General features: G+C 39.8%; 1 protein-coding gene across 2 annotated transcripts; it reads left to right on the top strand.

Annotated features, from left to right (window-relative positions):
- Window positions 1-10,303: 10,303 nt before the first annotated feature.
- On the top strand, window positions 10,304-24,545 carry TRMT9B (tRNA methyltransferase 9B (putative); the record flags this gene model as incomplete). 2 transcript variants are annotated; one of them, XM_082680507.1, is made up of 3 exons in its annotated part: window positions 10,304-10,463; window positions 17,786-17,959; window positions 23,512-24,545. In XM_082680507.1, exons 1-3 carry the CDS (start codon window positions 10,310-10,312, stop codon window positions 24,543-24,545), a joined length of 1,362 nt encoding a protein of 453 aa, XP_082536633.1. In that variant the 5' UTR covers window positions 10,304-10,309. The 2 variants fall into 2 exon arrangements, with proteins under 2 accessions (XP_082536633.1, XP_082536634.1); XM_082680508.1 differs by lacking the exon at window positions 17,786-17,959 and having other exon boundaries at window positions 10,313-10,463.
- Window positions 24,546-24,852: the final 307 nt, after the last annotated feature.

Raw genomic sequence — 24,852 nt, 5'->3', positions numbered from 1 at the left:
AGATTCTGTTTTTTAAGCTATTTGAGTCAGACCAAACTGTATTTGGTTGTGTCTGAACACTATATGCCTTCTCTCTTTGGGAATAAATGGTAAAAGTTAAAAAAAAATGTCACTGCCAAGTCCTAGGATAATGATGATTTTTAAATGATTTCTAATCCAGTCTGCTCCCCTGAGCTTCATATCCTTCTTACTTGGTTGTCCTTCAGATACCACAAAAACAATACGTCCAAACCCGAACCCTCCCTTGGATGTATTCCCTCTGACAGTGAACTGTAGCACCATCTAAAGGGCCTTCTTTTTTATTCTTCTCTGCCTTTCTTCATATATTTTTACCACAGACACCGATTGAGTGCTGTGTAAATTGCAATACTCAACAAGGATGCAGTGATCATGAGATCCACTGTCCCTATCTGGAAAATGTTGCCGTCGATTACAGAACATAAGGAATATATACAAACAGCCCAGGCCATACTATAAAATATAATGTGTTACTGATCACTGTGGCAATTCCGTTACAACACCTAGTCCTTCTTATAGCCTCTTTCCTGTAGATGCATACCTCTTAAGGAAACTTCTCTGGCTGTATTCACATGCATTCCAAAGGAAGCGTTTGTCACAGTTTATATATGGTCATTACCAAAGTTTCCTTCTCTTTGCCTTTCCTTCTCACTCTCTCTCTCCCTTTATTTTAGGATGCAGGTGGTAGATCTTACAGGACCAGCCTCATCAGTATCACTGCTTCCTCTTCAGTGTGTTCTTTGCCTTAAGTCTTCATCAGTCACCAAGTCCTATTAATGTGATGCTCTCTCCTTAATATCTCTTGTATTTTCCCCCTCCTAAGCATCCTTGATATCATTCTTTGTCTAAAGTATTTAACTAGGTTCTTTCTCTGTGAACCTGTCCAGGAAATACTAGTCTACACTCTTGCCATAGATTTCTGGAAACCAGATCAGATTTTGTCATTTCTCTCATTGACATAATTCTATGGCTCGCCATTATGTCCAGGATAAAATCTAACTCCTTAGAAAGCTAAACTAGGTCCTATGTGGTCTGACTCCTACATACTCTTACAGCATCACCTGTCCTTCCTCCCTCCCTCCCTTCCTCCCTCCCTCCCTGTCGACTGTCTAGGTAAGAGTGTGAACTCTGGAATCTAACCTTCTGGTTTCAAATCCTGGCTCTGCTATGTGACCTTGGAAAGTCACTTATGTTCTCAGTTTTCTTGTCTATAAAATGGGGACAAGATAGTTCCTATTTCATGTAGTTATTGGGTAGATTGAATGAGTTAATATATGTTAACTGCTTATAACAGGCCCTGGATGGTAGTAAATAATATATGTTGTGTGTACATGTATGTGTGTCTTGCTATTACTGTTAAGTTACTTGAAGTTCATCAAAGATTATAATTAGTCTCATTTCTTTTTTTTTTTGTATATGCTGCTTCCTATGGCTAGAATCATCCACTCCCACTTTACCTGACTTACCCCTACTGTCTTCGGAGCTCCAACTTGGTTGTCAGTCTCTCAAGGGAGCATTCACATGCGCCCCCCCGCCCACCGCCCACCCCCCCATCCCCCCCGCCAGGCTGGATGAGTTGCCTCTCCTACGTGCTCCTATAGCACCTGTGCACACCTGGATCATAATATTCATCATACCAGATGTGGGCTCTTGGCATTTGTGGTCTTAAATACTTGTGATGGCCCAAAGGTCCATGAGGTAGTAATTTGTAATAGGTTTATTTTATCTGTTAATCTTTCTGTCTATCAATCAATCAGTCTATCTATAGATCGATAGACAAAATAAGGCAAGGCATAAGTAGCTTGGGGATTCAGAAGCTCAGAAGCTCTCGGGATGTATCCATACCGATAGTGAAGGTTCTACCATATTTTAATTTTCTATTTCTTTGTATGTTTCCCGTATTAAATTTTGGATTCCTAAATTGGGGGACTTAAAAAAACCTTTATCCCTAGTGCCTTATATTTATATAACAGAGGTTTAAATAATATTTACTGAGTGAATGAATGTGTATTTTTAATTTAATAGATTTTTACCCCCAAACTGACTTTGCCCCTGAGCCACAGTTTGAGGTGCTGACCCTCTTCCCAGGAAAATATACACACATGGTTAACCTCAAAATTTCAGAAGGTTTGAGTCACCTTTGCCCTCAAGGACAGTTTCCCATTTATTCAAGGAGAAAGGGAGGAGGAATGCATTTTTTAATACTAAATACTCCAGAGATGTATGGCTGATAAAGTAAAAGGACTCATTTGAATTCAATTTTTTAAAAGATAGATACTACCCTATTTTGTCTTTGCCCAGCAACTTCTTGGAAAAGTTAACATGATTCGTTTTCAAGAGAGGCAAATTTGGATCATAATTTAGAAAACTTGTAGAAAGTCAATTATCTTTATAGGTGTTTGGGGGCTATGATTTGGGGATATAGAAGAAAAGTTCCCCACCCCTGCTTTCACCCGAGTAGCTCACACATGCCTGCTGCACTATCTGAAATTCTTTTCATTCGCTACACTTTGTGACTAAGGCTTGGAACACTCTGTCCTCAGTGGCATATCTGAGAGGGTGAATGCATTTGGGCACTAATGCCTGAAGGAAAGGTGCTTAGACAGCCAGGATGGCTGGTGACAAAGCAGCCCCTAGGTCAGGGCAGGAAGGGTGAATCCCAGGGGACAGCCTTTAGCTTTGCCACTAGCATGGAGGCTCAGACGACAACATCATCTTCTTTATGATTAAGGCAGGTTCTAAAATTGCAAAAGGAAAGATGAGATCTTTTGGCTAGTAGCTCTTTCAAGACTCTTCCTAAATGTTCTTCCTAAAAAGCCAAGCTTTGTGGCTCTCAGTGGTACAGATTGTATACCTGCATATGACTGAGAGATGTCTCACAGGTGTGAGAGATAACATGTTAAAATGCATATGCATATTCTGAAGACCAGACAGAAGCTTTCCAAAGCACACCCAAATCAGTGCTTCTTAAAGAGGGACCAAGAGTGGGGTGGATGGGGAGCTCGGGGGAGTTCGGGGACCATCCTGAGAATCACTGTAATAAAGGGGTACAGTTCGTGGCACTGAGGTGCACACACGAAGGATGTGAAGACTGAGGAAAATGGTTGAGAACTATGATCAAGATTAAAGTCCACGGGCCTCATTTACAGGTAAGGAATCAGGGCCCCAGGTGTTACAGGATGGGCTTTTCCTACCGCACCAGACATCTCTTCAGACCTCATTTTACATCCTAAGACCTCTCCATTACAAAGTGCTTTCTGTCATACAAGGTCCTTTTTTTTTTTTTTGAAAGTAACTCAGAGTCTTTTGATGAGCTTCATGACAGACCTGCTCTATTATGAAAAAAGAAAAAAGTAAATGCGAACAACGAAGAGTAACTAGGAATACTTGTCAAAGGGACATGGAAATAGCTGATGATATGAGCAAATATTGAACAGTTAAATTGTACTGGAATGACTTAATAACATTTAGTCGTATCTCTTAAATAGTTACATTTAATTAAACCACTGCATTCAAAGTTGACTCTCAGTGCTTGTAACTTTTTGAGGAACAAGATGAAATCATCCAACTTAATTTTGGGAGCAAGTACTGTATGTTCTACAGAAAGCTGAGGAATTGATTCAGAAACTACTCTTATAGTTCTGGTATGTTTCATATATTAACAGTTCTTTCTAATCCCTTCTTCTCTGGGTAATTTATGCATCTGTCAAGAGGTCAACCTGGGCTGTAGCTGGTTCAATATTTTTATTATGTAAAATGAACTTTCGTATTTGTTTTTTTCTCTAATAGGTCCTGTATTCCCTTCAAAGGCTCATACAGGGTGGTCTGTCGCGTGAAGGGCCTCGCTACTTGATTCCACTCCTACTTTGCATTTACATTACACATTGAGAAAATTATCCACAACAACTTTCACTCTCTGAGGGTGGAAACTGCCATGAATCACAAAGACAAGAAGTAATTTTCTGTAATCACAAGATGACTCAGGTTAGTAGCTTTCAGCTATCCCAGCAATTCACATAATATGAGCGCATTCGGGAAACCTAATTAGTCCCAATTCCTTTCATTTAAAATTTATGACAATGTGATATAAGGTAAGCTGGAGTTTACTGTGTTTTATTAGAGAACAAAATGTTTTTCTAGGACTTAAGCATATTGTGAAATGATAGTTTCTGTCATTCAAAAGGTTGCGGTATAATTTGTACTTGAAAATAATATGTAGGTGTTACATTTGAAGTATCATATATTAAAAGGTTTAAAAATAAACCTATGTGTTTTATAATAAAGTCTTTTTATAATGTAAGCAAAGTCTTTGAACTGTCCAGACCAATTTGTATTTTCACTTTAGAATTATAGTTTGAATCTATCTTTGAGATTTAAAGCAGTTCTATTCTCTTTTTTAAACTATTGTGTCTTCTATGGCATTTATAACAAGAGAACAATTTACAGTTATTTATATTTGTTTTTAGTTATAAAAATGTGACTATTGTGTGTCTAGGGTATATCTCTGAAACAGGCCTCTGCAAGGGAAGGAAATTATGCAACACAAAACACAACCGGGAAAGCTCCGTCTTAGCCCTGCTTCCTGAGTGCCTCTTGACTCCTACCAGGGGATTAATGATTTATGACCGAATATCTGAGGACCAGTTTATCTGGAGGAAAGCACTGTTGTCTTGCATAGGGAGCTAAGGAAACAGCTCACTGATTCATTAGTTCTACAGTTAATTATTGAGTGAAGGCACTATGATATATATAAAAGAAAGATCAAATTTCAGTTCTGCCCTCCAGGAGCTTCTAATCTAGTTGGGAACATATACAAAGTTGAGAGTTCAAGACAGTATCAGGAGAAATGCTCTAAGAGTGATAGTGACAATAAATATGCAGTATATAGAAATACGGAGAGAAATTATTACTTTTATGGATAGCTATCCTTAAAGTCTTTATGGAGGAGAAAGAGGCTGAGCTAGACTTTGAAGGTAAGATTTTGGAAGGGAAGCATTTCAGATGAGAAGGAACAGCCTGCTGGCTTCAGCAAAGACCTGAACGATGAGCTATAAACAAGCCCCACTCAGGGAAAGGTGAGGAGAGGTCTTTGGGTAGAGCTGAGAATTCGAGCTGTGGCAGTTATAGGTCATGGCTGGAAAGCTGGACTGGGACCAGGTCATGGAGGTTTTTGAATGCCAGATGGAGGAGTGAAAGCTTCATCTCAAAGAGGTCTCCTGAAGGGTTTTCAACAGAGAGGGGAGATTATCAAATGCACATTATAGGAAAATTATCCAGCATCGGCATGAACTAGAGGTTCTAAACTGCTTTTCCTGGGTTCATGGAGGGAAATTACAAGTTACAGCCATCAGGCTGAGCATAGCACACATGCAACGTGGTCTTTGCAGTTGCCTTTTACTATAGGAGTGTATGGTGTCTCCGCCAAGTGAATAGTGATTGAAAAGGAGTATTGCAACCTCCCAGCATTACGGATATATTAGAGGTGACGGGTGTGAGAAGTGGGAGGAAGGCAAGGGGGACAGAGAGACCAACTAGAAAGCCGTAAGAACAGCTCAGATACTAGGTTGTGGCAGCACAGAAAAGAAAGACGGACAGGTGGCAAAGATGGCAGCACTATGACAACAGCTCTGATCTTCTCTTAGTCTAGCATGGGTTCCAATAGGACATTGCATCCCACCATGTTGTTGCCAGAGGGCTCCAACAGGAGTCCTTTCATCTATGTGTGGCAAGTCCTCTTGGGACTCTGGTGGCCACAGCACATCTCTTCCACTGTGACACCCCCTGACGTCCACGTGGTGATCGTGAAGATGAATTCAAGTCTGAAATAAAGTGCTTTGCCTGCAAACATCAAAACAAACGAGGAGGGATTTGTTGGGAGTATACTAAGTAGCTGATAGAACAGAAGAGCTGCAAACCAAACCTCAGCAAAGGTAAGACTTAGGAGAAACTGGAGGACATTTCTTTAGTGATCTGACTTCAACTACCTCTTGTCAGTTTCCCAGGGGAGAGAGAATGATTGTCCTAGATTAGGTCATGTGTCCACCCCTGTCCTACGTGACTGGCAGGCTCCAGCATCACTCGAAGTCCAAAGAGAGGTGCAGTTCCTCAAAGGAAGAGTGGGTAAGCAGAAATTTTAAAAAGTATTTAATCTCTGAAATGTCTGGGATTGTAAATAATGGTCATAAGTGCTTGGGCTCAGGCTTGGGGAGAGATTAAGTATTCCCTCGAATCTTAGATCTCCAAAATTATTTTTCACTACTACCTTTGACAGATTCTCTTCTTTTTCAAACTAATTTCTTACTGTTAAATACACACACACACAAGTTGACAGAAACCGCTTCCAGCAATACCTTGATGCCTTCACGCTTTCAGGTCCACAGATATTACTGTCCTTTCTCCCTGCCTCTCTCCTTTCCTTCCCTGGCTCACAATATTAAATTAAGTTTAAAAAAGTGGGATATAGAACCGTATTCTGTTTTCTCCCAATTTTGTTCTATCTACAGTAAAAAGTATTAGTATTTATAAAGAAAAGACAGGACAAACTCACATGGTAACAAGTTATCTTCTAACAGAATATGATTAATAGTTTTTACTTTTTCATTATCTAGATAGATAATCAAGATCCTTTATGATGAGCTGTTTGTTCCCTTGTTTTTGGCTTAAAACATGTACACTGTCCATCCATAAAGGGGAGTCACTCAGGGACCTGGGCTGATGTTTCCACGATCACAGAGACACACACTGGCTCATAGAGCTTCTGCCCAGAAGTGATTCACATCTTCTCTGATCACATGTAATGGTCAAAGCAAGCCCCATGGCTTTGCCTGAATCAAGCTGGGTAGACAAGTGTTATCCTAGTTACATGCCCAGAACAGGAAAAACAAACATCTGTGACCTGTTACTGACCACCCTGTGGTTAGAAGCAAGAATGCTGACGTTTCTCTCTTTGCTCCTCTCTCCATGGAAAACACACCAAGCCACTGACCTCTCCTATTAACTTCCTGTCACGTTCTCTCCTCTTTCCTGTTTTCCAAGGAACCACTTTCCATTGCACTTAAAGTCCAAAATAGTTCTTCAAGTTTTTGGTGCATTACGTTCTGACTTCTCTGTCCCTTTCAAATTACTTTCTCTTCTTTCATGACTCACCAACAAGGCATCAGCTCCAAGGCCTGGAATTTGTCAGCACACAGATTAAGACGCCTGGCTAAACCAAACCCTACCTGCCTAGCTCCAGCTTGAACCCTATGTTACTACTTTAGCACTAGTCTTACTAGCTTAGTCATATTAACGGATTCACAAGGAATTTGCATATGTGTATACTGCAGGAAATTTAAACCCACAGACTGTTGAAAATGTCATATTAGATGGCCCCAACTCTACAAATCAATTTCATGGTCAGCTATATATTCTGCAGAATATAATCTTAAGTGTAAAATAAACAAAATGGATTTATATTGTTCACACACTTTATAATAGCTCTTTGAGGTTACCTGTTTATAGTAGAAGGAGGGCAACTTGGGGGGAAGACTTAGAGAAAGGTCTCCATGGGGTGTTGTTCATATACTACAGATTCTGAGCTTGTAGTTGGAGCCAGATGGAGGGGAATCGAGTTTATGCTGATTGCCACTTAACATTGGCAAGTGCAATAAAGTATTAAAATTTATTTGTTTTACGGTTCTCAAGACTGTATTGCCTGATTGATTCCTTGAGGGGGGAAAGTTTTAAACAGACTTAAGTCTACTGAGATTTTGATTAAAGAGAAAAGCGCTCAGTGTTTGGGTTTTTCTCATGTGTAGGCAGTTATAGCCAGCCATATGTTTACTTTGTAAATTCTAGTTGAGGGTGCAATATAAGCTGTTTCAGTTTGGGTGGAAGTTTTGTCAGACATCACAAATGAGATTTGTACTCTGTCAGGAGTTTGCCAGATTTTTTGCAGGGACTGTGGGCAGGTCCGTGGTAATTAGGGATAACCTACTGCTAGTTTGTTTTAAGAGTAAATCCTGAAAAGCTCTATCCTCACAGTTGAGGGAATGATGGAATTAGAATATTATCATTTGGTCATAGTATTACTCAGCCATAAAAAACGAATGAAATTCTGCCATTTGCAGCAACGTGGATGGACCTAGAGAATATTATGCTTAGTGACATAAGTCAGAAAGAGAAAGACAAACACCATATGATTTCACTTACATGTGGAATCTAAAAAATAAAACAAATGAATGTATGTAACAAAACAGAAACAGACTCACAGACATAGAGAGCAAACTAGTGGTTACCAGTGGGGGAAAGGGGAGGGGCAAAAGAGGGTTATGGAATTAAGAGATATAAGCTACTACGTATAAAATAGATAAGCAACAAGTTTACATTGTACAGCACAGGGAAATACAGTCATTACTTTGTAATAACTTTAAATGGAGTATAATCTATAAAAATATTGAATCACTATGTTGTACACCTGAAGCTAATACAATATTTTAAATCAACTATACTTCAATTAGAAAGAGGCATCAATGGATTGTATGCTAAAAGTGGTGAGTGAGATGATGAGAAATAGGATATTTACATGGTCTCAAAGTATCTCTCATATTTCTTAAATAGAAAGCCGGGGAGGGGTGGCGGAGGGGTAGGCACTTTACAGTGGAGTAACTAGTCAGATGCCATCTTACCCAAGTGCTTCCTACTTCCTAGACTGGGAGTAATGAGGGGGTGGGCGTATGGAGGGAACACAGAGGCTGTGCAAGGACAATACCTTCTCTTACCATATTCCCATCTACAAGCTTGTGGGTGTAGGGTCCCCTCTCTTCCCACACTCCCCAGGTTACTCTCTTCTACCAAAGCCAATGTTACCCTCTGTACTCAGAGTCCATTCTGCTTGTTTGTTTGCTTGTTTGTTCATTTTTTGAAGGTCTGCTGTGTGCTAACTATTGAGGATTCAGCGTTAAGTAAGATAAATCCTCATTACCTAGGATCTTCCAGCCAGTGCTAGAAAAAAATATCTGACAGACTGTTACAGCCCTTGGTAATCTGTAGAGGATGCATGGGATGCAACAGGAGTACAAGGGGCAGGACTGAGCTAGCTGGTATGCACGAGTAGGGTCAAATGGGTTCTTCAGAGATTAAAAATACTTTCATATTGATTGGTAAAAAGCCACATTCTGAGCCCTTCCCTGGGATACTACTCCTCACTCACATGCCACAATAATTAAAAGATCAAACCCCAAATAAGCAGAGGCCTCTAAGAGCTGCTCTTGTACTCTGCCCACTCCTTTCTGATTGCCCTTATCCTGCATAGAAGTCAGGGAAGTCTTCCTGGAGGAGGCGATGCCTATGCCAAGGATGAACAGGAGTTCGCCTGGTAACGCACAGCACCCGTCCAGCCCCTGGATGACGCGGGCTGTGTCATGCCTGAGAAGCCACGATCACTGAGTATTACAGGTGCATCTGATGCTGGGGAAGGGCAGTGAGAAATGGCTTCAAGAGGAAAACGGAGGCCGGATCAAAAAGAGCCTTGTATGCCCCCTGAAATACCTGAACTTGATCAGACAAGCTATAAAATGCCTTTGAAGAAGTCTAAGATAGGAAACAACACAGTAAGACTTATGTTGTAGAAAAACAATTGTGGCATAATTGAAGGAAAGGGATTGAAGCGCAAACAAACAAAACTGTTTACAGCCTGTTGAAGCAATTCAGGCAAGAAATGAGGACCTTTTCTAAAACAGAATCGGTAGGATATAGAGAAATGGTTGGAATCCAAAAAAATTAAAAAGGTAGAATCAATCGGGCTTTGTGATTGGATTGGAGTGCTGAGCGACATGCTATGAAATTTTAAAATCTATTTAGCATCCGATAGAACGATTTTATCCAAAGTGAACCTTTCTCTGAAAGAATTGATCTTTCAGAGAAACATACTATAATTAGCTCATTCCCAAATGACTGTTTTCTGAAGATGTGCAGGTAAGAAGGATGCATTTGCTAGCCTTTTGACAACTCTGGTGAGGTTCCAGTGAAGGCTGTGTTCTTTGCAGCTTATAAGAAAGTATAAAAACAGGGACTTCCCTGGTGGTCCACTGGTTAAGGCTCCGTGCTTCCAGTGCAGGGGCTGTGGTTCTGATCCCTGGTCAGGGAACTAAGATCCCACGTGCTGCGTGGCATGGCCAGAAAAAAAAAAGTATAAAAGCAACACAATCTTGGCAGTTGTAAGTTCCCAGTTTTAGGAAATCTGCATCCCCATCAGCCATCTCTGGTGCCTACTCTGAACTGCATTCCTTGGCATGGCCCTGTTTTCCCCAGGATGGATCATGCAGCCGCCCAGCTGGAGAAGCAGCACGTGCACGATGTGTATGAGAGCACCGCTCCTTACTTCAGCGACCTGCAGAGCAAAGCCTGGCCTCGTGTCCGCCAGTTCCTCCAGGACCAGAAGCCTGGCAGCCTCATCGCTGACATAGGTAACCTGGGGCGGTGCCACGTAATCTGAAATATATTCCATCATGCCTTTCCTTTTCAGATTCATTTTTCATTTCTGTTCTAACCAGAAGTCTGAAATTGTGTCCTTGGCATGTCAGCTCCTGGAATATTCACTTGATAGCAGAAATTCATACAGTCAAGCCAGAAAGTAGAAAAGCCCCTCAAATCTACATATAGACAGTGGCAATTTTTTCAGAGCCTTCGTGCACGTCCTCCCACAAAAATCAACCTGACGTTGCTTGAATAAATCAGGATTGAAATGGCCGCTTGTGAAACTGACCATTTTAAATTCAGAGTGGACTTCCCTGGTGGCGCAGTGGTTAAGAATCCGCCTGCCAGTGCAGGGGACACGGGTTCGAGCCCTGGTCCGGGAAGTCCCACATGCCGCGGAGCAACTAAGCCCGTGCGCCACAGCTACTGAGCCTGCGCGCTACAGCCCGCAAGCCACAACTACTGAGCCCACGTGCCACAAGTACTGAAGCCCGTGCGCCTAGAGCCCGTGCTCTGCAACAAGAGAAGCCACCGCGATGAGAAGCCCGTGCACCGCAACGAAGAGTAGCCCCCGCTCGCCGCAACTAGAGAAAGCCCTCAGGCAGCAACGAAGACCCAACACAGCCAAAAAATTAATTAATTAATTTTAAAAATACTTTAAAAAACACTGAATGATTTAAAAAAATAATAAACTTAGAGACATTCACATTCATGAATACAGTGTTTTGGCGGCTTACGCTGAGTAGCTCTCACGCCTTCTACAGAAGAGCCAGAACTGTGAGATTATAGAATAGGTCCTGTAACCTCTTAGGAATCTCATGGATCCTTTCCCTTAACTATTCCTTAGGGGTCTTATTATTAGAGCATATCTTTAATTAGATCATATCTTCATAATCAAGCAAATAATGATTTGCTTGGAGGACTTTGGCTCAGTATCTTTTGGAATCTAGAAGTGGTAAATCACAGCCCAGGAGATCTAAGATTACGTTTTAAGACATGGTAGGATTCCTATTTGAAGCATGCCCACTTAAAACTGCTTTCTAGCAATTACATGCATACGGCACCGTAAGAATCGTAAGTCTACAGTTACAAGTTCCGTCTAATTTGACATTCCCTCTAAATTTTGGTAAGAGAAACAGATGTGCCCAGGGCTTTTGGCTTGTTAAAGATGGTGCGAGCAGTGTAGAATCTGGGGAAGGGGTACATGTCACGTAGAAGTGGAGAGTCTTTAAAAACATCTCTATCATGTCAACTTTAAAAAAAAATCTGGTTTCATAAAATGCAGTGAGTTTGGAACTCTTACCACTCATAATATAAGCAAAGTACCAGAATCTTAAATCAGCTGGGAGGAAAAGGTTTGGGGACAACAGAATATATACGCTACTTTCTCATACCTTCCACCAAAAATTCCAAATGGAGCAAAGATTTAAGTATAAGAAAATGAATTCATTAAAGGACTAGATGATGACTATAAAATTAAAAAAAAATTCTCAAAAGCAAAAGGCCTCTCAATGTATGACACAAAAAAAGGGAGAAGTCATAAAATAAAATACAGTTGATTGTCATTATCCACAGTAGTTAGGTTCTATAAAGTTTCCGTGAACCCTGAATTAGTGAATACTGAGTTATTGCCCTAGGGGAAATACTGGATTAGGTTCCTAGGAGCCTGTGGTCACAATGTTTTTGTCAATTGATCAATACCTAACCTTGTTTCACGTGTGTTTCTGTTTAAAGCTTTACACGCATGCGCTGCCAGTACAGACTTGGGCCCTGCAAATAAATTTTAGCAATTAGGTGAAGAGGCAGATACAGAGTCTGTGAGTAATGAGGGTTAATTGCATTGGTATTTTTGACAACATAAAATTTAAAAGGTTCTACAAGGCAAATTTCTAGACAAATATATAAATGAAGTAAAAAACCAAAAACAAACTAGGTAAAAATATCTGCAATATATCTGATAGAAAAATAGATAATTTTCTTACTCCGTGGAGCCTTCTTCAAAGTCAGTATGAAAAAGACCAACAACCCCCCTGCAAAATGATGAAACCATATGAACAAACAATTCAAAAATGGGGGGAATACAAATTGCCTAAAAAAATTTTTTTTTTTTTTTTTTGCGCTACGCGGGCCTCTCACTGCCGCAGCCTCTCCCGTTGCAGAGCACAGACTCCGGACGCGCAGGCTCAGCGGCCATGGCTCACGGGCCCAGCCGCCCCGCGGCATGTGGGATCTTCCCAGACCGGGGCACGAACCCGTGTCCTCTGCATCGGCAGGTGGACTCTCAACCACTGCGCCACCAGGGGAGCCCCTAAAATATTTCTGATAGGTAATCCATTTAAATGGCTTAACAACAAGGTACAAAAAAAATGTACAGTGAAAAATATTCTCTCATCCCAGTCTTCCAGCACCAAGTAATCCACATCAGAGGCACCATGCTCTTAGCTTCTTGTATAACCTTCTTGAGGTATTTCACATAAATATAAGCATATTTGTGCATGTAAGTGTGTGCATGGGTGGATTTCCCTTTTTCAATTACACAAATTAGTATGTTACACAAACTGCTATACACCTAGCTCGTTTCTTTTAATATACTGAGATCACTCCATGTTTGTTCTCATAGAACTGCTAACTATTAAAAGCTGCATAGCCTTCTATGCTGATAACACCATACCAACAGATATGTATGTTGTTTGCTACATTTTGCTACTACAAATTATGGCACAAATAATATTCTTTAAGTACCGCTGTGCAAATCAATAAATATATCTAGTAAATATTATTTTACCCATTTGTATCTTTTGATTTTTGTACTATTTACACTTTTTACCACTCAGTAAGTAAATAAGAATATTTTGATTATACAGTGAAAGACAAGTTTTAAAATAAAATTGAAATGAAGAAGAAATCAATGAAAAGGAAAGAAAGAAGCCCAAAGGGATTAGTAGAAAAAAAAGGAAGTAGAACAATATGACTATCTCCAAAAGGAAATATTTTTTCTTTCTAGGTTTTCCACTTAGGTAAAATCATCAACAGTTTAATCTGACTGGTTATTAGATTAGCAATTTATAATTAATGACTAATAAAACTTTGTATAGGTAAAAAACAGGCAGAGGTAATCGGGTTCCAGTTGCCCATACAGGAATTATCTAGCTGCTTCGCTATTTTAGTGGTGCGATTTTTTTATTGGCTAAATTTTATTAAGCTCATCACCCCACTCCCAGCTGATCTGCTGAGATGTGTGATAATGGCTCCTGATGGAACCTCTTCAGGGCAGGTATCAGGAATGAAGTGAGCAGGAACTGTAGTTTATATATAAAGAGCGTTGATGATTCAAAGACAGCAGAAATGCAAAGGACCCTCAGGAAATCCTGCGATCTTTGCAATTAAGGCAATACCTTTTCCTGAAATGGGCTAGTAATTTAAGGCCATTAGAAGATGGTGCATGCCAGGGATAAACTGGGAGTTTGGGACTGACATATACACATTACTATATATAAAAGAGATAAATAATAAGACCCTGCTCTATAGCACAGAGAACTCTACTCAATACTCTGTAATGGCCCATAAGGGAAAAGAATCTAAAAAAAAAAAGAGTGGCTATATGTATATGTATAACTAATTCACTTTGCTGTGCAGCAGAAAGTAACACAACATTGTAAATCAACTGTACTCCAAAAAAATTTTTTTTAAATAAAATAAAATGGGCTTCTCTGGTGGCGCAGTGGTTGAGAGTCCGCCTGCCGATGCGGGGGACACGGGTTCGTGCCCCGGTCCGGGAAGATCCCACGTGCCGCGGAGTGGCTGGGCCCGTGAGCCATGGCCGCTGAGCCTGCGCGTGCGGAGCCTGTGCTCCGCAACGGGAGAGGCCACAACAGTGAGAGGCCCGCGTACCGCAAAAAAATAAAATAAAATAAAATAAAATAAAATAAAAAATAAAACTGAACCACATTTGGTTAACCAAACCATTTTATTATAACCTTATCCCTATATATATATAAAACCCATATTTCTCTCAATTCAAGCAAGTATTAAACTAATCAATTATGAATAAAAATGGACTGTAACATTTAAAAAAAAAAGAAGATGATACATGGAAGGTGTTCTGTGGTTTGAGGGCTTTACTTGGATTAGTTTAGGAAGCAGAATAAAGACTAGAACTAGATTCTTTTTTGAGCAAGGTGACCTTTTTACGTGACATCAGAGACAACTATCCTAATGGTATTGAAATTTTTATTTTTGTATACATAACTAAAATTAATTTTTCAAGAATTAAAATTCTTCTTGCCTTTTAACTCTCAATTATTTATTCCCATAGTCTATGGTCAGACTTCATTTGCTAAGTTATTCTCTAATTACCATTCCTTCTCTGAGTCAATAAACATTTAGAGCTCCTACTAAAGGGCAGGCACCAGGCCTGCAGAATAAAACATATTGCCTCATCTCTGACTTCAAAAGATGTACATAAAAGGAGAAAGAAATAGGCTATATTCTTCCTTTTCCCATAGCAAAAGAGAATTCTCTTTCAGATAAGGTCTTAGCAAAAAACTCTTAATTTATAAAATGTAGTTCTTTCTGCAAACTTCAGAGGGAACATTCAGATTAATTATTTCTAGCAAATACTCGCCCACCATGGGCCAAAATACCTTGTTGAATTGAGGCAATTATCTGTTTTCTTCCTTAGTTGTAGTGAGGTGCAGAATACAAAATAGAGGGGAACAGAAGCAATGCAGACACTTGCTACGGTATCTCTGCAGAACTACAGAAGGTTATCACTGAGATTTTGTAAAGGAGCATGACTGTTGTGTACAGGAGCTGCAGTACCAAAAATGTTCTGATTTATTTCTTGCATGTTTAAGATAATGAGGGACTAGCCTTGGCAGTATTCTTGATTTCCTCATTAGGATAAAATCTCCCCTCTCTAGCATCTCGGTGTCTGCACTTTGAAAATGGATAATTGCATCATATTCAGGAGTTCCATTACTATCCTTAAAAATGAATGCCATTAGAAATGAATACAGGGGACTTCCCTGGCAGTCCAGTGGTTAGGACTCAGTGCTTTCACTGCCGTGGCCCCGGGTTCAGTCCCTAGTCGGGGAACTAAGATCCCACAAGCCTCGCGGCATGGCTGCAAATAAAAAAAAGAGAGAGAAACAAATACAGGATATCAAAGGTATCAGGGGCACTGGAAACGTTTCAGGAGATGATGAAATCTGAAAAGACCTCAGTTTCCTCGTTGTTACCATATGCTCTCTGAACAAGTCCCTCTAGCTCCAATGTTCTATGAACCTGTTTTTATTAGTATCTTTGAAGTAATTTTCCCTTTCATTTCTCTAAATGTATCCCCTGAGCCAGTTCAAAACAGCAAAAAAATTTACAAGATGATTTTTCTTAAAATATGAGCATCGTCTTTGAAACGTTCAGGATTTCAATTTTAAAATACTTTGTGAATTATATCTTCCCCATGATTGCCCTCAAATATTGGATCCTTTTTTGCAAAAGCATTCTTAGAAACAGTGGCTACGAGATCTAAAATATTTCCAAGACCTCAATCATTTACATTGAAATAATGAAGCTGGAAATCTTATTTTTTATTCACAAGCTCTCCACTGTCTCAGCTGGCATCAATGAATCTTAATTCTGCTTTTAGTGTCTCATAATTTTGAATAGCACCTATTAAGGAGGAGTTATCAAAGAGTGTTGAGATGTATTTCAAAAGCAGTAAACTAATCATCTTTGAATAGTGGTAGATATTTTTCAGGCAAAAAAATTTAGAGCTAATGCCAGCAGGTAGGGATATCAACTCTAATGACATCTTTAAATATTTCTGAAAAAAGAAATAGATATGTCTGTACTAGAATAAAATACTAGGTACTAGATCACAGAAGGCTTTGTTTCAAGATGATTATTCCTTTACGTTACTACCTTCTTCACCATAATATCTGTGAGATCTGACTGATCTAAATCTTTGGGCTGTGTAAATCTTGAATTACTTGGGTCTCTGCCACCAGAAAGTGAATGTCAAAAATGGTCTATTTAAGGGACTTTCCTGGTGGTCCAGTGGTTAAGACTCCGAGCTCCCAATGCAGGGGGCCCGCGTTCAATCCCTGGTCAGGGAACTAGATCCTGCATGCTGCAACTAAAGATCCCGTGTGCTGCAACTAAGACCCGGTGCAGCCAAGTAAACAAATATATATATTTTTTTAAATGGTCTATTTAAGAAAAAATAGTTCTTTGTCAGAGTTGTATTCAGAGTTAATGGAGATCATTTAAAACCTAGCACTGACAACAGATTGGATAAAAAGATGCTGAAATCCTTTTTTCATTCAAATTTTAAATTTTTGAAAGGCCTGTTTTATTGTGTAAGTTATTTTATCTATACCCATTGAAAAGTTGTTGACAGTAGTCTGTTTTATATAGCCAGCAAGTGATGAAGGTTTGGCAAGATAACACAAGAATAAATGCCCAGAACATGTAGACCTAAACATAATGAAATATGTGTGTGAAGGTAACTTTTGTAAAGAGACTGGACCTTGTCACTAGGATCCTAGGGAACTATTATTCTCTGCTGGAGGCCAGCTGACATTTCTTGATTGTACTATCCTGTTAAGAAAGCCCTATGGACATGACCTCATTAAATATACAATAAATAATATTTCTTTTTCCCATTTTCGTTTCCTCTTATCTCCTATATAAAAACATGTATGTGCTCCCTGAAGGCTTTTCTTTTTGTTTTTGTGTGTACCTTCAATCCATGTTGTGTTCTGTCTTGGTTAGTTAATACAGGCAGACCTCATTTTATTGCACTTCCCAGATTCTGTATTGTGTTTTGTACCAACTAAAGGTTTGTGGCAACCCTGCACTGAGCCAGTCTATTGGTGCTATTTTTCCAACACCATTTGCTCACTTCGCGTCTCTGTGTCACATTTTGGTAATTCTCACAGTATTTAAAACCCTCCACCAGCAAAAACATTATGACTTGCTGAAGGCTCAGATGATGGTTAACATTTTTTAGCAATACGCTGTTTTAAAATTAAGGTATGTACATTGTTTTTGTAGACATAATGCCATTGGACACTGAACAGACCACAGTATAGTGTAAATGTAACTTTTAAATGCACTGAGAAGCCAAAAGAGTCATGTGACTCGCTTCATTGTGACATTCGCTTTATTGCAAGGGTCTGGAATTGAACCCGCAGCATCTCCGAGGTTTGTCTGTATCAATTTATTTCTATTCCCTGTGATAAGACAAAGTAACCGACAATGTTCCACTTTCCATTAAGGATAGCGTGTAACACAGGTTTTTCTCTTACAGGTTGTGGAACTGGAAAGTATCTTAAAGTGAACAGCCAGGTACATACCCTGGGCTGTGACTACTGTGCGCCATTGGTAGAGATTGCCCGGAGTAGAGGATGTGAAGTCATGGTATGTGACAACCTTAATCTCCCCTTTAGGGATCAGGGCTTCGACGCCATCATCTCCATAGGAGGTAAGGCAGCCCCGTCACGCACTCACTCTTCACCATGAGAATAACGTTACCTGGTTGAGGCTGCTCTCACAACTCAACATCCATTCTTAGAAAGATCTATGTAATTCATTTTATCTAATTTTTAAAAATATTGCAACTGAACTATTTAACTAAGTTCAAATGTACTTATGGTGGTACATATGATTGTTTTTACTAGTTCAACCCTCAAACTGTTGTTTTCTTCTTTTTGATGACTCATTCCAATTTCTTTCACTTACGAGTAAGAAAGTATTGGAGGAATTGTACTCATTGAAAATAGTACTTTGTTCTATTGAAATGAAGCCAGATTCTTTCAACGTGAAGTAGATCTTTAGAAGTCATATTACCTTTTCCAGGCCACAGGTGTGCCCTTTATTAGCAGAATATTGTGGGACTAAGGCACTGAATGTCACTGGAAGGATGTGTCACCAACCTGCCACTCACTGTACAAAAGTCGCTGGGGAAGATGGTCCCACCTGGTCCCAGATTGCCTTGTTTTTATAGTGCCACTCTGCTCTCTTACTGCCAGAGACTGTTCATAAATCTAGGGAATACATTCCTCATATTCCCCCAACAAGTGTGCCCATGAGATATACATGCCAAAAATGAAAAGAAACAGCAGAAATCCATGCTTGAAATATACACAGGTAAGGGTCATTTTACTCAATACATACAGTCCTGAAACTTAGTGTGTTAGTCATGTTTAAGTATGCTGGGGAATCATGTTATTTAAGGAAATCTCGTGGCAAATCCTTTCCCCAAGTGAAAAATCTTTTGCAGGGCAAATTATTTCCTCCAACACACTTAAAAAAATTCATGTATTTGAATATAACAAGCTTTATCAAAGCAAGGTGAATCTATATAAAACTGACTGCAGATAAACATATGGAATAAGACTGTTTGCTCCGTCCTGGACTAGATGAGAAATCGGTATTTCCACCATTAGCTGGGGCCTGTATCTTTGCATAGTGAGGGGATGCCGGCTTGGATGCCATAACCTTGGAACTAGTTAGGACTGGCAGGAGGTGGTTGCCATGGAAACCTGCTCTTTGACAGCCCTACTTCTTTGCTTAACAATTTGAAACTGTTAAGTCCATTTGGTTTTAAGCATTAAGAGAAGGGATTCTTGTTGAACCAAGCAACACTATACAATGCTCTGAATCTTTAGTAGGAAGAATTTTTGGTTTGGTCATGCCACCTAAAGAACCAGAAATTGGAGGGAGGTCAGAGAAGTGTATTTTTTTGCTCTTCTATTGTTTACTTTAGTTGTAGAGTCTATACAGCTGGCTACCTACAAAGAGCCTGTGCTGCTGAACCACTGTTGCAGGCGTGGGGCTACTGACCAACTTTCTTACTTTGGGGAAATGCTCCATGTTGTACATGGTTAAGTCTTTCTTTTCTTTCAGTTTAAGTCTCCTGCCCACAGAGGAAATGGAGCACACCTGGTTGCCATCTTCCAATGAAAAATACTTCCTTAGGTGGAAACCCAGCATGTGTTTTTATGAACTGTAACTATAAATTAACGTGGTGCAGTCAGTTTCCAATTAGATTTTACATTTAGAACTATATTATGAGAACTTTCAATAAACCATCTCTCCTATGTCCATATATATTTACTTCGCTATTTAGAATTCTGTATGTTGGCATTTCTTGCTTAACATGAAGCAATATAGTTTTAAATATATAGTTTTCCATGTCATTTAATAATGAGACAGTACACATCATACCTAATTATACATTCCTTACGTTTTACTCACAGATTACAAAAAGAAACAGTCTTTCTGCTTACTTTTAGAATAGTATGACATGTGTCTGGAGAGCTGATTCACTTTGTTATACAGCAGAAACTAACACACCATTGTAAAGCAATCATACTCCAATAAAGATGTTAAAAAAAAGTATAGTATGACCAAAATTTTATAAAAATTTGTTCATCTGTTGAAATAGTGTCAACCAACTATTCGTGCCAGTGGTTCGCAACTCGCGGTTACACGGCCCCCCACCCTCAGGCGATGCCTGTCAATGTCTGGAGACATTTTTGGTTGTCACAGCTGGCTATGTGTATGTGCTGCGGTCATCTAGTTGCTGCCTCCCCAGCTCCCACAAGAAAGAATCATCTAGCTTGTTTACAAACGCCAACAATGCTGAGGTTGAAAAATTCTGCTCCATGCTAAGCCCACGGATTCTGAATGCTTCCAGTTAGATGAGACAAACACCCTTGAAAAATTAAATAACAATACATCATAAAATCCCAAGATATAACAGGACTTTAAAGATGATCTTGTGTAATTTCTGATTCTGGAGTCCAGTCATTGAATTCTACCTACCCACTTGTTCAATTCAACACCCTATCCTACAGGATACATATACTGAGTACTACTTTTGCCTTTAAATTGTGATTATGATTTTTAAACAACAGGGGACATTTTTATCCTTTAAAATTCAACACAGTTTCCTGACATTGATAAAATTCATATAAATATATGTTTAGGTCCCATTTGGGTTACATTTACAATGTTTCTTAATAGAACATGTATGCATAGGCATGTATAATACATTTTATATGTAATGAAAACTTCATTTGTAAATTTTTTCTTTTTCAAAAGCATTTGGCTTAAAAGTTACTTAGTATTATATGTTAAATATAAATATAAAATATAATATGAAAGATTCGGATATTTTCTGGGTGAGATTATGGTATTAAAATGGATTATCGCATAACAAATATTTCAGGAATGAAAAATATAAAGATGTTCTTCCTTAAAAACAAAACTTCTGGGGACTTCCCTGGTGGTCCAGTGGCTAAGACTCCGCGCTCCCACTGCAGGGGCCCGGGGTTTGATCCCTGGTCAGGGAACTAGATCCCACATGCCACAACTAAAGATCCTGCATGCTGCAGCTAAGACCCGGCACAGCCAAATACATAAATAAATATTTAAAAAAAAAAAAACCAACTTCTGAAGCCAAAAATTCTGAAATGTTGAAGACCTATAAATCTGATAAAAAGAAATTACTGTATTAAAATAGTCCTGGTTTAATAGCGTTTTTTGTTTAATGGCCAAAACACAAGAATACAGTCAATTCTCATTATTCACCGCGGTTATGTTCTGTAATGTCCCATGAACACTGAATTAACAAATACTGAACATTTGCTCCCAGGGGAAATATAGGATTAGGTTCTTGTAAGCCTCTGGTCACAATACTTTTGTCAACTAATCAACACCTCATCTTGTTTTATGTGTGTTTCTGTTTAAAGATGACTTATTTAATTTTGAACTCATGCCAGCAGCACTATAACACCCAAAAGGAGCTCATCTAATTCACATATTTTCTCTGTAAGACACATCGCAGCCTTACGGCTTACGAACCCTAGACAGCACTTCCACCCGGTGCTGGGGCAGGGCTGTGAGGGATCGTCAACAGAGAGACCACCAACAAAACACCAAAATGCGAAAACACACGGCACGAAACAGACTGTGAAAAGGACACTTGTTGACAGCACCAGAGCTGAGACAGGAAGGCAGAGCGTCTCCTCGCTGGACCCCAGCTGGGAACGTGTGCCTTGGGAGGCTCAACTTTCTGGCTGTTCTATGCATGTCAAGGAATGACTACAAAAATGCTAAGCATACTGAGTTCTGAAGTCACAAGACAATTTTAGCAAGTAGGCAAATTTGCAGATATAGAATCCACAGATGACGAGGACCACCTGCATTTAGAAAACACACCCATGGAAGTTCCAGAGCGAATGAGGTGCAAGTTATGGGGGACACTAACGGCCAGGAGTAGTCATAGATGTGAACGTTAGTACTGTCCTAAGCCTTACTCAGTCCTGACTTCTCTGCCCCCTTTTAGCTCATTGACCACGACACTACTTCGAGAAGTGTAAGCTTTCAAACTGACCATTATAAAGGGCCCTTTCTTTGGGGATGGGGATTGGGGAGAACAGCCTGACACCTAGTGAAGTAAAGTAATTGGTCAGAGATCACAAGGCTGGTCACTGGTAGATCTAGGACAAAATACAGTGGTGTCCTGTTGTTTAAATGCATTTGAACCTAATACCTCTCGCACTGCTGCATGGTACAGTAAGAGAAACAAGGGTTTGTGCACTGCTGATAGGAAAGCAAACCTGATTGGGAACAATACAAAGTGTGCCTCTCGTATAATCTTCCTTTGACACCTTTAGCCATATAATCATCTCATTTTAGGCACTTACTATCTCTCTGTGGCAGGTAAACTAAAGAGATGTATTTGCCTGAAACCATTACTAACGTCTGGATTATGCTGAGCTTACAGGAGCTGTTTAATCTTCTCTGTTCCCTCACTACTCATATCTGAGCAGTAGTGTCCAGACTTTCCTGAGTGCTAATTTCCTACCTGAGATAAGTGATAGGCATATGTATGGAAAAATAATTTGATGTTTTCTCTTGACACAGTGTGATTAAACTCTAGAAGCTAACAGACCAGTGCTTTCTATATACTGTTGGATAAAAATATGCCTAATAACCCACCTAAGACTAGATACAGGCAGTCCTGCTTGACTCTCACTTTAACTTTGCAAAGACTGCAAGTAAAATGATGACCTATAAGCTGCTTTCTCTTAAGTATACACAATTTCATATTACATTAACATTATTAAATACTATAAGCAATCATTACTACATGTCAAAAGTGCATCATACTAAGTGAAGTCAGTCAAAGACAAATATGTGATATCACTTATGTGTAGAATTTTTTTTTAAAATGATACAAATGAACTTATTTACAAAACAGAAACAGACTCACAGATTTAGAGAATGTACTTCTGGTTACTGGGGCGGGGAAGGGTGGGGAGAAGGCATAGTTAGGGAGTTCGGGATTGACATGTACACGCTCCCATGTTTTAAGATAGATGACCGGCAAGGACCTACTGTATAGCACAGGGAACTCTGCTCAACATTCTGTAATAGATAACCTAGATGGGGAAAGAATTTGAAAAAGAATAGATACATGTATATGTATAATCACTTTGCTGTACACCTGAAACGAACACAATATTGTTGATCAACCATACTCCAATATAAAATTCTTTTCCTGAACTTTATTTTATTTATTTATTTTTTTACATCTTTATTGGAGTATAATTGCTTTACAATGGTGTGTTAGTTTCTGCTTTATAACAAAGTGAATCAGTTACACATATCCATATGTCCCCATATCTCTTCCCTCTTGCGTCTCCCTCCCTCCCACCCTCCCTATCCCACCCCTCCAGGCGGTCACAAAGCACCGAGCTGACCTCCCTGTGCTATGCGGCTGCTTCCCACTAGCTATCTACCTTACGTTTGGTAGTGTATATATGTCCAATATAAAATTTTAAAAAATAAAGCATACCTCTCTCTTTACCATTCTTCCACCCAGAAAACAGTTGTGATATAATTCTAATGAAAGTCTTTATTTAGGAAAAAAGATGCATCATTTTTATATGGAAAATACTAGCCTATAAACGTGTAGGTTTACGTGTGTATATACCCACTGAGATCTAGTTTCTTCTTTTTCAGTCATACATCATTTTTCTACAAAACAAAGAAGAATCAGAGCAATAAAGGAAATGGCCAGGGTTTTAGTTCCTGGAGGCCAGCTGATGATTTATGTTTGGGCCATGGAACAAAAGAACCGGCACTTTGAGAAGCAAGACGTGCTTGTTCCATGGAACAAAGCCTTGTGCTCCCAGCCCCTCTCGGAATCCAGCCAGCCTGGGAGAAAGAAGCAGTGCGGGCATCCAGAAAGAAGCCATCCCTACCCCCCTCCCTGCTCTGCATGTCGCTGTCCCATTTGTTTTAAGGGGCGCTGTGATTCGAGGCGGTCCCGCAGCGTGGACCGTGACTCTGCTCTAGCTGGCACCTGCTGTGCAAATATTTCCAAGGAAGGCGAGGAAGAAAACGGATTCTATAACACGCTGGGGAAATCTTTTCGTTCCTGGTTTTCCTCTAGATCTTTGGATGAATCAACTCTGAGGAAGCAAATTGAAAAAATGAGACCCTTGAAAAACACAGAAAGTTGGGCCAATAGCACGATATCCACCCAGCCTTCAAGACACTCAAGTTTCGACTTAGATCATCCAGAGCCATTTTCGACAGGAGAGCAACATTTAGATGAGGAAGTGTTTGTGGAGACTTCTCAGAAACGCCTGGAATGGCTGAGAGCGCCCGCCACACACAAACACCTAAATGGAGACCATCCAAGAGGCGTGAGGAGAAATGGAGATGGGAATTTTCTGGGTAGCACCAATACCGGGGAGAATTGTACGGATGCAGGTAACTTAGAAGAGGGTACCCCTTCTGCTAGTAAAATATGGAGGAGGATATCTGCAGCTGATTCCAAAGATTCCAACCCAGGTGACACCATTTCTGTCGAAGAACAACAGCCCGACATTTTGGAATCTGGTGCCTTTATGCGCTATTACCACGTGTTTCGAGAAGGCGAGCTCTATGGCCTGCTGAAGGACAGTGTGTCGGAACTCCATATTCTGAGCTCTGGGAATGATCATGGCAACTGGTGTATCATTGCAGAGAAGAAGGAAAGTTGTGATTGATCGGATCATTTCAGACATCTCCTCCAAAAGATGAACCCCATTCTTCTCACTGGGTCTGTGATATGGTCCCCTGAATGGGCATCCAATTTCGTCATTTGGTCTGTATTGAATCCATTTATATTTTGGTCTATAGAGACTATGAATTCATCATCTTTTTAGTCTATAGACAAGCACAGTGCTTGGCATCTGAAGCATCTGACAAAGAGTATTTGTGGTTAAATGTTAATATAAGAGATCTGAAGAAGCAATATAACATGAACTTCAATACAGCTGAATCACTATAACAATACATGTATACTGTTTTTCA

This window comes from Grampus griseus (assembly GCF_964374135.1).
Source record: "Grampus griseus genome assembly, chromosome: 21".
NCBI classification, from domain to species: domain Eukaryota; kingdom Metazoa; phylum Chordata; class Mammalia; order Artiodactyla; family Delphinidae; genus Grampus; species Grampus griseus.
This window is presented reverse-complemented; position numbering and strand designations above follow the sequence as displayed.